Below are 14,835 nucleotides of genomic sequence, written 5' to 3'. Positions count from 1 at the left end.
TCTTCGACATCTCCCTCTTCATAAGATAAACCTTCTCTCTGACCGCGTGCTGGGTTGCCATTGCATCCAAGCTCAAGCTCATTGAAAGGCTGAGAATGATCATCAATACTTTTAGGACCCATTCTGGTCCGATCCTCAGGGAAAAAGATCGTGGCGCTCAATACTTTTGCCAAATCAAGATTGCCCATCATTGATTTCTTTTTCTCCAATGATTGGGACCTTAGGCTGTGTAAGTCTCTAGACCAATTTTGGGCTTTATTCATGAGGAGGCAACAAGTTACACGGTGTATTGGGGTTTACACAGGGTTATTAGCATGGCCCATGTACTACTGTCCCTCTTTGGCTCTCTAGGTTTCAGCTTTCAGAAGATTACACAGGGGTGGGTGAGGTACACAGGGTCTTTTACATGACCCGTGTACTTTGGCTTCTCCATGTTTTCTTCAATTTCTCTTAGCTAAGGGGTTACATGGGTCAGGCTCTATCCTTACATGACCCATGTAAAGTTGTGCAGTAGACCTTCTTGTTTTTCTTACTTTTCTTGCTTTCCATACTTGTCCAAATGACTTCCATGCTTTGATTCTTTCTTAAAATACCTGAAAAGGTATAAAAAAAACATGAAATTAAGGAGAGATTGACACAATTAACAAAAACTAATGAAACTAAGTGAAATGCATACAATTAACTATCTAAATACTATGAAATATAATATAATAGTGCTTTAAAATACCTATATTATACAAGTGTATCAAGTCTGAGCTAGTAAAACCTTACATGCCTCCTATACCATTTCCATAGAGACTCAAGCAACACCAAGAGGTCAAAAATTTTTTAAAATTCTTAGAGGTGTTTAAGAAGTTACACATAAACATACCTTTTGCAGAAGCATTAGCAAAAATGCCAAGTTATGCCAAGTTTTTAAAGGATATCTTGTCTAAGAAAAGAAGGCTAAAGGATCATGAAACAATGATGCTAATCGAAGAAAGTAGTGCAATTATCCAAAACAAGTTACCATCGAAGTTGAAGGATCCAGGGACTTTCACTTTCTCATGCAATATTGGTAATGTAGAATTTACTAGAGCTTTATGCGATTTAAGAGCCAATATTAATTTAATGCCTTTTTCTGTTTTCAAGAAACTTGGGCTAGGAGATACAAAGCCAATCAATGTTTCATTACAATTGGCAAATAGATAAGTAACTTATCCTAAGGGCATTGTTGAAAATGTTTGGTCAAGGTGGATATGTTTATCTTTCCAGTGGATTTTTGTGGAGGAAGATAGAGAAGTGCCATTGATTTTCGGGCGCCCATTCCTTATAACATGCAAGGCACTCATAGATGTCCATGAATGTAAACTTATACTTAGAGCGGGGCAAGAAGAGGTAACATTCAATGTTCTTCATTCTACTAAACATCCCATGGAAAATGATGAATGTTTTAAGATGGATATTATTAATGAATGTGTGCATCAGATGATTAATGCATTGTAAATTGATGATAAGATTACTTATGTTGAGGAAGATTTGTGTTTGGATACTATTCAAGATGTTGAGTGTGATTTTATGCATGATATTGGATGTGAAGCTATGCATAATGTTGAGACAGGACAGGAAAAAGTGGAAGAAAATTCAATTCCTAAGTTGGAATTGAAACCACTCCCAAGTCATCTTAAATATGCATGTTTAGGAGAATCTTCAACTTTTCCTGTGATTATTTATGCAAATTTGAATGTTAAGCGAGAAAATAAACTTTTGCATGTTTTCAGACAACATAGGACTGCTTTCGGATGGTCTATATCTGATATGAAGGGTATAAGTCCTAGCTTTTGCATGCATAAGATTTTGATGGAAGAAAATGATAAACCTTTAATTGAAAATCAACATAGGTTAAATCCCAACGTGAATGAGGTAGTGAGAGCTAAGGTTATGAAGTTGTTGGATGCTAGAATTATATATCTTATATCTAATAACAGTTGGGTGAGTCCAATTCAGGTGTTTCCTAAGAAGGGGGGAATGACAGTAGTGCGAAATGAGAAAAATGAATTAATTCCCACTAGAATCATTATGGGATGGCATGTTTGTATTGATTATAGAAAGTTGAATAAAGCCACCTATAAGGATCATTTTCCATTAACATTCATAAATCAAATGCTTAAGAGATTGTTTGGTTATCCTTTTTATTGCTTTCTTGATGGATATTTTGGTTATTTTTAAATTCCTATAGCACCTGAGGATCAAGAAAAACCACATTCACATGTCCTAATGGGACTTTTGCATATAGAAGAATGCCATTCGAGTTGTATAATGCACCGCAACCTTTTAGAGATGTATGATGGTAATTTTTTCTGACGTGGTTGAGAAATTTATTGAAATTTTTATGTATAATTTTTTTGTTTTTGGACCTTCTTTTGACCTTTGACTGGCTAGCCTTTCTCAAGTTTTGTAGAGATATAAAGAAACTAATTTAGTGTTCAATTGGGGAAAATGCCATTTTATGGTGCAAGAGATGGTGGTTTTAGGTCATAAAATTTTAGCAAGAGGTATTGAGGTAGATAGAGCAAAGGTGGAAGTAATTGAAAATACCTCCACCAACATCAATGAAAGGAGTAAGGAGTTTCCTTGGGCATGCAAGCTTTTATAGGAGATTTATAAAGGATTTTTCTAAGATCAATAAGCCTCATTGCAATTTGTTACTTAAGGATGCACCTTTTCAATTTATTGATAAATGTTTAAATGCTTTTGACAAGTTAAAGAAAGAGTTAATTTTAGCTCCTATCATCACTGCACCAAATTGGAGTTTGCCTTTTGAGCTGATGTGTGTTGCAAGTGATTTTGCAATTAGAGCAGTATTGGGGCAAAGAAAGGAGAATGCACTTCATATGGTGTATTATGCAAGCAAAACTCTAAATGATACTCAACTGAATTATGCCACAACTAAGAAAGAGATGCTAGCTATTGTTTTTGCTTTTGATAAATTTAGATCATATTTAATTGGAGCAAAACCATAGTTTATACTGATCACTCTGTAATTAAGTACTTACTTTAGCAAAAAATATGCTAAACTAAAACTAATTAGATGGGTACTTCTTTTGTAGGAGTTTGATTTGGAAATCAGAAATAAGAAAAGAATGGAAAATCTTATAGCAGATCATTTGTCTCCATTAGAGTTGGGTGAGCAAGAAGAGAAATATGAGGTACCCATAAATGAATCATTTCCTGATTAGCAATTAATGGTAATGATCTCATCATCTCTCCTTGGTATGCTGATTTTGTGAACTATTTAGCATGTGGGATATTTCCTCCTCATATGAGTTATCAACAAAGAAAAAAAAATGTGCATGATGTCAAATTTTATTTTTAGGAGGATCCTTGTTTAAATATTATTCAGATCAATTGATTAGAAAATGTGTTCCCAATGATGAGATAAATAGTGTAATTAATCATTGTCAAAATGTGCATGATGTGAAATTTTATTTTTGGGAGGATCCTTACTTGTTTAAATATTATTCAGATCAATTGATTAGGAAGTGTGCTCCAAATGATGAGATAAATAGTGTAATTAATCATTGTCATTCATTAGAGTGTCAGGGTCATTTTGGACCAACCAAAACAATTGCTAAGATATTAACAATCTAGTTTTTATTAGTCAAATATGTTCAAAGATGTTTATGCTTTTGTTGCTTCTTGTGACTAGTGTCAAAGAATCGGTAATATTTCTAATAAGCATGAAATGCCTTTGACAAATATCTTAGAAGTTGAATTGTTTGAAGTCTGAGGTTTAGATTTTATGGGTCCTTTTCCTACTTCTTATTCTAATCATTATATTTTGGTGGCAGTAGAGTATGTATCTAAATGGGTTGAAGCCATTGCTCTTCCAACGAATGACTCCAAAAGTGTATTGAGATTTTTAAAGAAATACATTTTTACTCACTTTGGAGTACCTAGAGCAATCATTACAAATGGTGGTAAGCACTTTTGCAATAAATATTTGCACTCTTTCCTAACTAAATATGGTTTTTCTCATCATGTAGGTACACCATATCATCCTCAAACAAGTGGGCAAGTGGAGGATTCTAATAGAGATCTCAAAAGAATTTTGGAGATCACAATGAAAACTTTTAGAAAAGATTGGTCTGAGAAATTGGATAATGCACTGTAAGCCTACAGGACTACATATAAGACACCGATTGGAACATCTCCATATCATCTAGTGCATTGAAAAGCTTACCATTTACCTGTAAAATTGGAGCATAGGGCCTATTGGGCAATAAGTTTTTTGAATATGGATGCAAAAGTTACTGGAGAGAAAAGGTTACTTCAGTTAATGAATTGGAAGAATTCTGCCTCAATGCTTATGAGAATGCGAAAATTTACAAGGACAAGATCAAGAGATGGCATGACAAGTATATTCTGATAAGAGAATTTCATGTGGGTCAGAAGGTTCTACTTTACAATTCTCACCTGAGGTTGTTTCCAAGAAGCTTAACTCAAGATGGTTAAGACCTTTTGAAGTGGTTTAATTATTTCCATATAGTGTAGTATAGCTAAAAATGGTGATAGAACCTTTAAGGTGAATGGTCAGAGGATGAAAGTGTATATAGAGAGAGAATTTGAGCAAGTGAAAATGGCATGGTTGCTAGATTGAAGTGAAGAGAAAGATGGTCAAGCTAAAGACCCAAAACAAGCGCTCTTGGGAGGCAACCCAAGCAAAAGATTTTGATTTCTTTTCTTTTTGTCATTTCTTTTAAGTTTTATCCATATTTGGTTGCATTTAATTTTAGTTGAAGTGTTTCCCCAAACTTTGATTGGTATTGTCTTACTTTAGTTATAAGTATAGAAAAAGGAAAAGAAAGGATAAATGTCTGAGGTTAACAAAGAAAGGAATGGAATGCTAAGTTTGGTGGAGCAAGAGAAAAAGGCACGCATTGAAAGGGAATGATCCTAATCTTTTGATGCCTTGATTAAATTCATTGTGCATGGCTAAATCCTTATTGTTAATGTGATGTGCTTGATTTTAGTGTTATTATAAATTGATGCATATTTTATATTTGATGGATAGTTATGAAGTTGAATAGAGTTATTTTGTTAGACAAATATGACGAAGATGCAATTTTGGTGTATGATTTGATTTTAGTGTCATATTGCATTAAAACCGCATTTTGCATTGAAATGAAGTGAATTTTTTTCAGAAGCAGTAAACTTCATGGTTATGTGGGTGTTGGTCACTTTAGGGCATGAAATTCATTGTTTAAAAGTAGTTGAATTTGATTTGCAAAGAAAATTTTTTTATAAAAAGCGGTAAAGGTCATGGCTTCATGTGAGTTTCCATTAAATTCCATGGCTAGGCATGAGCTTTTTTGTTCAAATGAAGTTGAAAATGGACATTTGATGTTTTTTTGGTAGTAAAGCACATGGCTTGGTATGGGATTGAGTCTTACACACATACTTGGCCATGAGAGTTTCTTTTCCAAATCATAAAGTTCACATTTGCTTTGTATACATACTTGTTTTTTTTTTAATTTGGGCAGTAGAGCACATGGCTGGGCATGCAAGTCTTTCCAAATTGCATGGTCAGCCTTGTGTGTCTTCTCATGCAATCAATAGAGTTTCATGGGTAGCAAAGGTCATGGGCAGCCATGGAAAGGTTCATTATATGTATTACTAGGCACATGGCCAGCCATGTAATGCACATGACTTTCCATACGGTTCATTTCATGCATGGTAGGCGCATGGCTAGCCATGTGGTGCTTCATGGCCTCCCATGTAGTTCCTTTCATGCATTTGAGAGTGTTCTTGGGTAGTAATTCACATGGTTGGGTGTAAGAATCACCCCGAGGTGCCTGGCCAGCCATGCACCTCTCCATGCTTAGCCATGCACAGTTTTTCACTTCAAGCCATACATGTCCTCTTTATTTTTCAATTGTTGTTTTGTTTTCTTGTGTTTTCATTGGTCTATTTCACTTCACCTCAAGCCATGTGATTTTAATTTTTCTTACTATGCATACTTTTGGTCAATAACATCTTCTTTTCTCCTCAAGACTAACACACACTTTTCTTTCTTTCTTCCTTCATACACATTTTCAACTTACTCCATTTTAGTTTATGTGTTTCACTCCCATTTCCATGGTACATACTTTTTTGTTTAGTTATTGAGGACAATGTCTTTGCAAAGTTTGGGGGTACATATTTTATTTTATTTTATTTTACTATTTTATTTTATTTTATTTTATTGTACTAGAATTTTTATTTTTGTTTTGTTTTGCAAAATATGGTTGCAATTTTGATTAAGAAATTTAGAAGAAAATTATTTTGGCCATTGTTGTGTTTAATTATTTCAATCTGAGTTTAAGAATTAAATCTATAGTTTAGTTGTTTTATATTTGTGATATGCTTATTTGGGATTTTATACAATTAATAAATAATTTTGTTTCGCCAACCTTGTATATTTATTTCATTTTTTTCTATGGAAATAAAATGTGCATAGTGTATTTAGGAGATGAATTAAGCAAATTAATTTTTTTAATGTGAAGATTAATTAATTATTGTGATTAAAGCATGCTTTGATCTTAATTGATATTCCTTCTTTTACTGCATATAGTTATATAATGAGAAAAGGCAGCAAAATAAAATTGTACAGTCTACTCCACTGGTTTGAGTTGCATATAACTAGGAATATTCATGAGCTTAATGTTTGTTTTTTAGTCAAACAAAAACCTGGATTATGAGTATGCAAAGCACGTTGAATTTGTGATTACTGAGTAACCGAGTGCCTTCATGACCAATGTTAGTATTGCTTAAAAAAACAAATAATGATATAAGGAAGAGAGTCAAAAATGTTGTTCATAAAAAAAATGTAAATAAATAATGAAATAAGGAGAGAATTGAAAATTAAGGTTTTTGCATGTTTTGATTCATGATGATTGGTTGATTTTTTTTTTCTATTTTGTTTTGTTTGTGCTTTTTGAATCTCCTACGAATACTATCGCAATAGTGGAAATAGACTGATAAAATTGCATGTCTAGTTAGAGCGCAGAGTTTAATTGCTTTATTGAAATTTAAAGGACGTAAAATAATTATTAATTATATGGATTTTTATTTGAATATGAACAAGTTTAAATGATTAAATTGTGGAATTTAATTTTTGAAATTTTTTATTGAGGTAATTAAATTATAACATTTGGATGGAATTATTCTTTTCTAATTTGATTTATTAAAATTGCAACCACGTTTGAAATTTTTGGGTTTTATCAAATCTCTCATTTATACTTTATATGTTCTTTTGCTTGGAGAGTTTGGGGGTATTTGATATATAGTACTTTATAGAGTTTGTATTAATTCATGTAAATATTTAGACTTTTAATTAATTTTAATTATATTTTTTTTAGTTTTATTTAACTAAAAGTTAATTTCTTTTTTTTAATTGATATTTCTTCTTTTTAGGAAAAATCATAAAGATTGGTGAAAGTTGGAAAGAAGTCTAAAATTGGGCAGAAAATCTCACCCTCAGCCATGAGTTTCACATAGTTAGCTATGGGATTGAAGAATTCATATGGCTTCTTGTGGGACGGAAAAGGGCGCATGGCTGGCTATGAGATGGTCTTTGGAGATTATTTTTTCACCTGATAGATTTTTTATACATCATCAAAAGTGGAGAAAGAATCCAAAAGAGTAGGTTGTTGGAAATTTGGAGTTGGAGAAGAGGAAGGGATGTTTTTGGAGAGGAAAAGGGATCAAGACACTAGAAGTTTTTAATTTTTGGAGCTAGAGAAAGGCTTGTGAGGAAGAATTTGAGGAGATTGAAGTAAGATTTTCCCATCAAGTCTTTAAACTTCTAGAGTTCTTTCTTTTCTTTTCTTTCTCTTAAATTTTGTTTAGCTATTAAATTGTTATTGCTATGTTTAAATACAATTTTGTTAAGGTTGTTTTTAGTGTTAACATTAGGAGTAGCTAGATATTTGATGTAGATTGACTTGATTTAATCTCTAGATTTTAATATAATTTTATTTACTTTGTTAATAGTTGTTATTTTTTAATTTAATGCTTTTGAGTATCCTAGCCAAATACTTAAATGATATTAGATTTATAATCTATAATTGGAAAATATGACTATGAGTTCGATTTAATAACAACTATCATAGATTTCAATTAAGACTGTAAATTAAGATTGGGTCTATAGGGTTTTGTTGAAATAATTTTTCTTTTAATACACTAATTAACTATGTAATTCTCTTTTAGAAAATAGGGATAAATTCATTAGTTAGAAAGTTTAGTGATGCTTGAAAGGGATTATTAAATGCTTTTGATTATTAATCTTGCAAGAGTAGTTATAATTGATTATTAAACAAAATTGATTAAGATTAATTAATGAGTCAAGTGAAATCAATATCCTTAGCCACTTTTATTTGATTTTAAACCCAAAGTTTTCATTGCTTTACTTAGTTAATCCACATATTTGTTTAAAATTTATTATTGAGTTAAAAAAAAAAAAGCTCTAAAATCTATGAATTTAACAGCATTCATCCACTCATATCCTTTGAAAATTAAAATAAAGGTTCAAAATCCCTCATAAGAGGAGATTTCTAGTTTTTTTTCTTTTTTTAAATATGTCATTTAAATGAACGAGGGAATCTACAAATTTTTTATGTAAAAGATTATTTTTCAATTCCACAAATTTTGTCAACATATAAAACAAGTGAGATTATATAAAACCATTTAGTCATACATTTATAAAAAGTCCTATTAAAAAAATAAAATAAAATAAAATCTTATGGTGTTTCGATAATTTTATTAAATTCTTTTAATTTTGACAAAATTGATCAAAATTTCAAAATGCACATAAATTTTATTCAACTTTTTTGAAAATTTGAAAATTTATTGTAACTTTATCTAATTTATTTTGATATATTCTTCTACTTCATTTTCTGGCTAATTTAGTTTTTATCAATGCCATCAACTACTTTCAAACCTCATTTTGATATCTATAGCTCATCAAAATATTAGTATCAAAGTGGATGGTTTTAGTCACGTACTCTCTCTTCAATACCATCAAATATCATCACCATTTGCTTCTTCGTGGTTATCAAAATGAAATTATAGAATAGTTTACAAATGTAGTAGCGCCAGATTTTTAATGGTAGCTATAAATAAATTGAAAAATAGAGTTTAAACTTCGATCAATAAAAATTGGATAATATTTTAATAATTTTTAAAAATTTAACAAATTTTGTCAAAATTAAAAGAATTTGATAAAATTTCCAAAAACACGATAAGAGTTTTTTTTTATCAATATGGGTTATAAAAATCATGAATTTTAAATTCTATGGATTTTGACAAATTTACAATCCAAACATGGCCTAAGAAATGAGAGATTTGAAAGGGTGAAAGATTTGCGAAACCCCTCAAACCAAACATGGCCCAAAGGGAATATCTTACCCAAACCCAGTAAAATTCCCAAGCATGCCAAGCAGGTGCCCAGGAGGTTAGTACCACGCAAGGAACATTGTTTCCAGGCAGAGGTGCACCTTGGAAAATAAAGCTATGTCGCTTGAGGGAAGAAATTTGTCTTTTATGATTTTTTTTTTTAAGTAAAAATTTATTTTAGCTCTTAAAGCATAAGCAAATAATCATATAAATCCTTAAAGTGTTTCAAAGTCCAAGCAAGCCTATTAAATTTTAAAAAAGATCAAACAAGTCATTCAAATTTGAAAAGCAAATCAAATAAGCTCTTTCACTAACAAATAAACCCGTTAACTTTTAAAAATCAATAATAATAATAAAAAAAGAATGAACTATAACCTATCTTTAATATAAATCCAACAATGTGCACAAAAATCTTCTAATCTACAAGATCCTCATTAACAACCCTACATATCTATTTTGCAACATTCTAATAAACTTCTCTATAGGTTCAACAAACTTTTGTAGATAATGTAAATAACAACTTATCAATCTACTCTGGGATATAGTAAATTTCCATCAGTATTTTGCAAATCAAATATACAGAATTGTTTATAAAGGCCCCGCACGCTAAAAGATATTTGTATACAACTTTAACTAAATTTATATTAAAGACATTATAATTTATTTTTTTTTTATGTATTTTTAAAAGTTAAACGGCTTATTTGCCTACAAAATAGTAAAATAGCTTATTTGATATATTTTTAAAATTTGAAAGACTAATTTAATCTTTTTTAAAAGTTGAAAAGCTTAATTAAACTCAAAAACAATTTAAAAACTTATGTGACTATTTAGCATAACTTCAAGGTCTAAATACCTTTCGCCTTTTTCTTTTCATTGCCAAACTTTCTGCACGGCACGATAAAGCTATCTGCCTAAAATACTTCCAACTGAAAGCAAGTATAATTACTAATTATACTACATAATGGAAAATCTAGAACACTAAAATAAATTGAGAAAAGCCCCAAATCCTGTGTCAGCATGTTACAAAAACAATGGATAGTCCCTACCTTACTTCTAACTTTTTGGGGGCTCACATGGATGACAATTGCAGTGTAATGTATAGAAGACAACCAATGAAAAGATACTAAATCCAGATACTTGCAAAAGCTTCCTCAAGTGCCCTTTTCTTGCTAAGCTCTATGCTCCAACCACCAGCCCTGCTCCCCCTCTCTATCCGGAGTCTCATCGTTTCCTCATCATCGTGCATATCTGGACCCCCAAGTGGCACTGGTTGTGGAGCCATGCCTGTTGGTCGTGGCTGTCCTCCAGGAACTGATGGTGCATATTGCCCGGGTTCAACGCCAAAGCCTCCTTGAGAGCTCTGGCTCAACAAATAAATAAGTACTCATCAATTCAAAGGAAGAATAAACAACGAAATAGGGCCCATAGAAGCCTGAAATCAAAACAAAAGAGTTGGCAGTCCAACGACAGCACATAATAAACACATATTCAAGTGTCCATAAACTAACTTTACCGGTTTAGTTTCCAATCTTAGAAACAGGGCCTTCATATTAAAGGTAAGTACCTCTCCATCCTAATTGCCCAAACATAAAACTGGGCAAGTTACCTTTCACATCAAGACAAGTGATGGTATTTTAATTATCAGTTGTATCATATATTTATATTAGAAGATTAACTCGAACAGCAATTCAGAGTTAAACCACATATTTATCTTGCAATCTCTGGCAGGAATATATTCATAGGATGCAGTGAAAGCTAAACTACACAGCCTTCACGGGATTGAGTAGCTACCTTTCAAATTTCCGTAGGCATACATGTAGAAAGATGTATGGAATGAGAATGGTCCATTCGACATCATTCCATACAGACACATATTATAGACAAAACATAAACACTTGATAATAATTCATTTGAAATTTGGTCTGCCAAAAACACTTCTATGCAATCAAAGGGGAAGAATTCCTAACAAACACTCATCTGCTCTAGTACTTCATTTCAGACTATATATATATAAAGCCCTCATTCTGAAAAAACTTCTTTTGTAATCAAAGATAGAAGATCTCACATGAATTTATTCTCCTGATTTCTTTGGATAACCAAAAGAAATTTTCTTTCTACTGCTTGGTAATTTGAGGAGCAAATTACATGGCTAACCTAATTTAAGGCCAATAATAGATATCAAATATAATAATCATTCCAAGCAATAAAAACTAAATACTGAAACCAAACATCATCACTAATTTACAAAGTTATATTTTCGCTGCTGTTAATTTGCACAGATCAGAAGGTAAAAGCTAAATGTTAACCTCACTGCAAAAATCACAATCCAAAATCCAATATGTGCAAAGTTTAAACCAAATCCTAGGAAGAATTAATAATTGATGATCTAAAATTTTAGAAAAGTTTACCAATAACAAACAAAATGCATTTATTTTTTTTTTAAAAAGAAAAATATTGCATAAAATTATTTCATTCTCACCCCATCAGTATCAGTCTGTGCAGGAAGTCCCTTGCTAGCTGCCAAAGCTGCAGCTAATTCTTCAGCCTGTTAGATTAATATTACCACAGAACATATTCAGTAACTTCTCACAATAATTATCAAAAGCTGTGTAATTGGTTCACATATTCTTATTTATTACAGTGAATATGGCAAGCAGCTGTAAAGATTCCATTCCCCCTTCCAATATATTAACATCTCATCCTAAGAACTACCTAAAAAGCTGCCCTTTTTATTGGGCTAAAAAACAATATTAGATGGGCAGCTACAAAAGTACCTTCCGTGCCTGATTTATCATTATTTGTTCAGCATTTTCTTTCTGGTACTTTGCAATTTTTTCTTCAATAGCAGGGACATCCACTCCAGCAACTAAGTTAAATACTGCAACAAGAAGTTTCTTGGTCAAGATTACACGTTACATTAAAATAGCACTTACAAAATTACTAGGAAAAAAAAAACTTACTCATGTCCTCCACTTCCTCCAAGTAATCATTGTATTCCCTCAGTGAAGGAAAATCCTCCTCTCTTTTATTAAATCTATAAAAAAACAAGGTGGTGAATTATCTGCAACACCAGGACTAACACTGCAACATAGATATTGGCTACAAGAAAAGCCAAATACATTATCACAATTATAAGACAGATTTAAGGCATAAGCATGCCATGAACAATGCAAGTAAATTCTATTCCTCCTAATCTATTTTATCAAAATGCCTATAACTGATCACTTGACAATGACAATAAAAGAAAAATAGGGAAAACTTAGACGTTCACAAATGCAGGAAGTTTCAAAGATAGAGCACGCATGACGCATCATCTGCAAGAATATTAAATTTCCTTGTCACTTACTCACTAAGCAAAAGGCTAATCATGTATTTCCAGCGCAGAACCTTAACGGTCCTTTGCAATTTCAACAAATACATCTACACACAAGACAGGGACCATTGCAAAGAAAAATCACAAATTTCCTTATCCTTTCAGTAAAATGATAACCCATTAATCACTAGTGGATAGGCATAAATATAGAATATTCATTCATAAAAATTTGAATCAGATAACAAATAAGCAAAACATAGATACAAGAAGAATTACATGCTGGCAATCCTTCTCCTAACAGTTATCTCCTTGTGGGAATTAGTACTGGAGACCACCATTTAGGTTGCTGATTCAGCTTTCTTCTTCCCTTCTATCTCCACTCCCTACATCTCATTCAGGTCGAATGGATTAGTATTACTAGGAACAAAAGATAAAAACAGAGTTGATATATGAGTGCACAATCCGGAAACATCTGCACAAACCTCTTCAAGCCCACTTCGTTCCTGTGTTTCTCAAGCATTAAAACCCCAAAAATCACAACTTATTGGTACCTCCAGCGACCACTGCCAAAAGGGTACAATCCACAAACAAAAGATTTTCATTTTTTTAATCTAATTCTTTGAAATCCAAAGAGGGCAAAAAAAAAATGAAGAAGAACAAAATCAAAGAGGGTGAGCAAGAGACTGAGTGATCAGGAACAGAATAAGAATAAGAGATTGATTCATGTTCAACCAGAAGCCATAGCAATTCCCTTTCGCTGTCCTTATCCTAAGCAACGCCGCAAGCCAGTCGCCAAGCAGACAGAAGGCCAGAAACAATGCCACAGCAAAGAAGTTGTCGACGAGGAATACCTTCAATAGATAGAATCGTTCGGAGGAAAACCCAAAATTAATGATCCACAGCTAGGGTAATTTACACGCACTTCATCATTTACCCAACTTTAATTTTTTTTTTTTTAATTAAAAATCAAGGATTTAATTTTAACGGCGTCCATTTCCGTTACATAGGACCAAAAAAAATTATTTTTTGAATTCTTTTTTAATTTAAAAAATTTCATTTGAACAAAATAAAAATTAAATATGATTATATACAATTTAATTGAATTCTTTTTTTAAAAATAATTTATTCTAAGCAAAGCTATTATAATAAGATATGAAAATTAATGTAAACTAACTTTAATTTATATTCACTTAATTTTAATTTTTTTAACAACGTTACTTAATTTTAATTTTTTTAACACCAAATCTTCTCAATTTCTAATTTTAGTAAATTTAAAGTGAAGTTATTTCTCTCCTAATCTCTCTAATCTTATATTTTCTAATAAAAATTTAATAACTTTCAAATATTTATACTAATCACATCATGTAATTCTTAAAAAAAAAATTAAAAAACATACAATTTATCAATTTAAGTATTTTAATACTTTTAACACATTTGAGATTTTTTTTAAAATTTTTATATTTAAATTTTTACTATTGAATTTAACTGTATTTAATATAATATTATTTATTTAAGATTTGAAGAAATAAATTAAAATAATTATTAAATTTTAAATTAATGAAAGATATTTTTAGGTTTAATTTTATTTTATTAATTCTATAATAATGATTTCCAATAAATTTAATGTGTTGGTTCGTTGAGATATTTGAAATTTAATAATAATAATAATAATTGTAGAAAAACTTTGCAAATCTCCCAACTACTATTTTAAAATAATTTATGATGATGGTTTAAAATTTACCTAAAAACGCCAAAAGTTGAAGGACTTTATGTTTAGTCAAGATAAACTTAAGAAAATTTTGAATTTTAATAAAGAATTTGAAGTTAAGTGATGGTCCATATTTAGAAAACACTTAAAATTGAGTGAATGATTGTAAGTAAAAATTAGTCCAAAAACTTGCAATATCCTGTCACAATTATTTTAACTATGTATTTTATTTCATAAATTTTACATAAATTTTATATGTTGATATTTATTTTTAATTAAAAAAATAATTATTTCATAAAAATATATTAAATTTAAAACAATTATGACATTTTGTAAAAAATATTATTATTTATATTTTTCTTATTAAATATAATTGATCATATTATTAATTTAAATAATA

General features: G+C 30.8%; 1 protein-coding gene across 2 annotated transcripts; it reads right to left on the bottom strand.

Moving 5' to 3' along the window:
* Positions 1 to 10,341: 10,341 nt before the first annotated feature.
* Positions 10,342 to 13,644, bottom strand: LOC110638349 (uncharacterized). 2 transcript variants are annotated; one of them, XM_021788900.2, is made up of 7 exons: positions 13,412 to 13,644; positions 13,210 to 13,290; positions 13,004 to 13,110; positions 12,375 to 12,448; positions 12,189 to 12,292; positions 11,894 to 11,959; positions 10,342 to 10,774 (listed from the first exon to the last, which is right to left on the bottom strand). In XM_021788900.2, the coding sequence occupies exons 3-7, from the start codon at positions 13,063 to 13,065 to the stop codon at positions 10,538 to 10,540; spliced, it is 543 nt and encodes a 180-aa protein (XP_021644592.2). In that variant the 5' UTR covers positions 13,066 to 13,110; positions 13,210 to 13,290; positions 13,412 to 13,644; the 3' UTR covers positions 10,342 to 10,537. The 2 variants fall into 2 exon arrangements, with proteins under 2 accessions (XP_021644592.2, XP_021644591.2); XM_021788899.2 differs by having other exon boundaries at positions 13,460 to 13,644.
* Positions 13,645 to 14,835: the final 1,191 nt, after the last annotated feature.

Source organism: Hevea brasiliensis, chromosome 13 (assembly GCF_030052815.1).
Source record: "Hevea brasiliensis isolate MT/VB/25A 57/8 chromosome 13, ASM3005281v1, whole genome shotgun sequence".
NCBI lineage: Eukaryota > Viridiplantae > Streptophyta > Magnoliopsida > Malpighiales > Euphorbiaceae > Hevea > Hevea brasiliensis.
The sequence above is the reverse complement of the archived record's forward strand: the minus strand, read 5'-3'. Positions and strand labels throughout refer to the sequence as shown.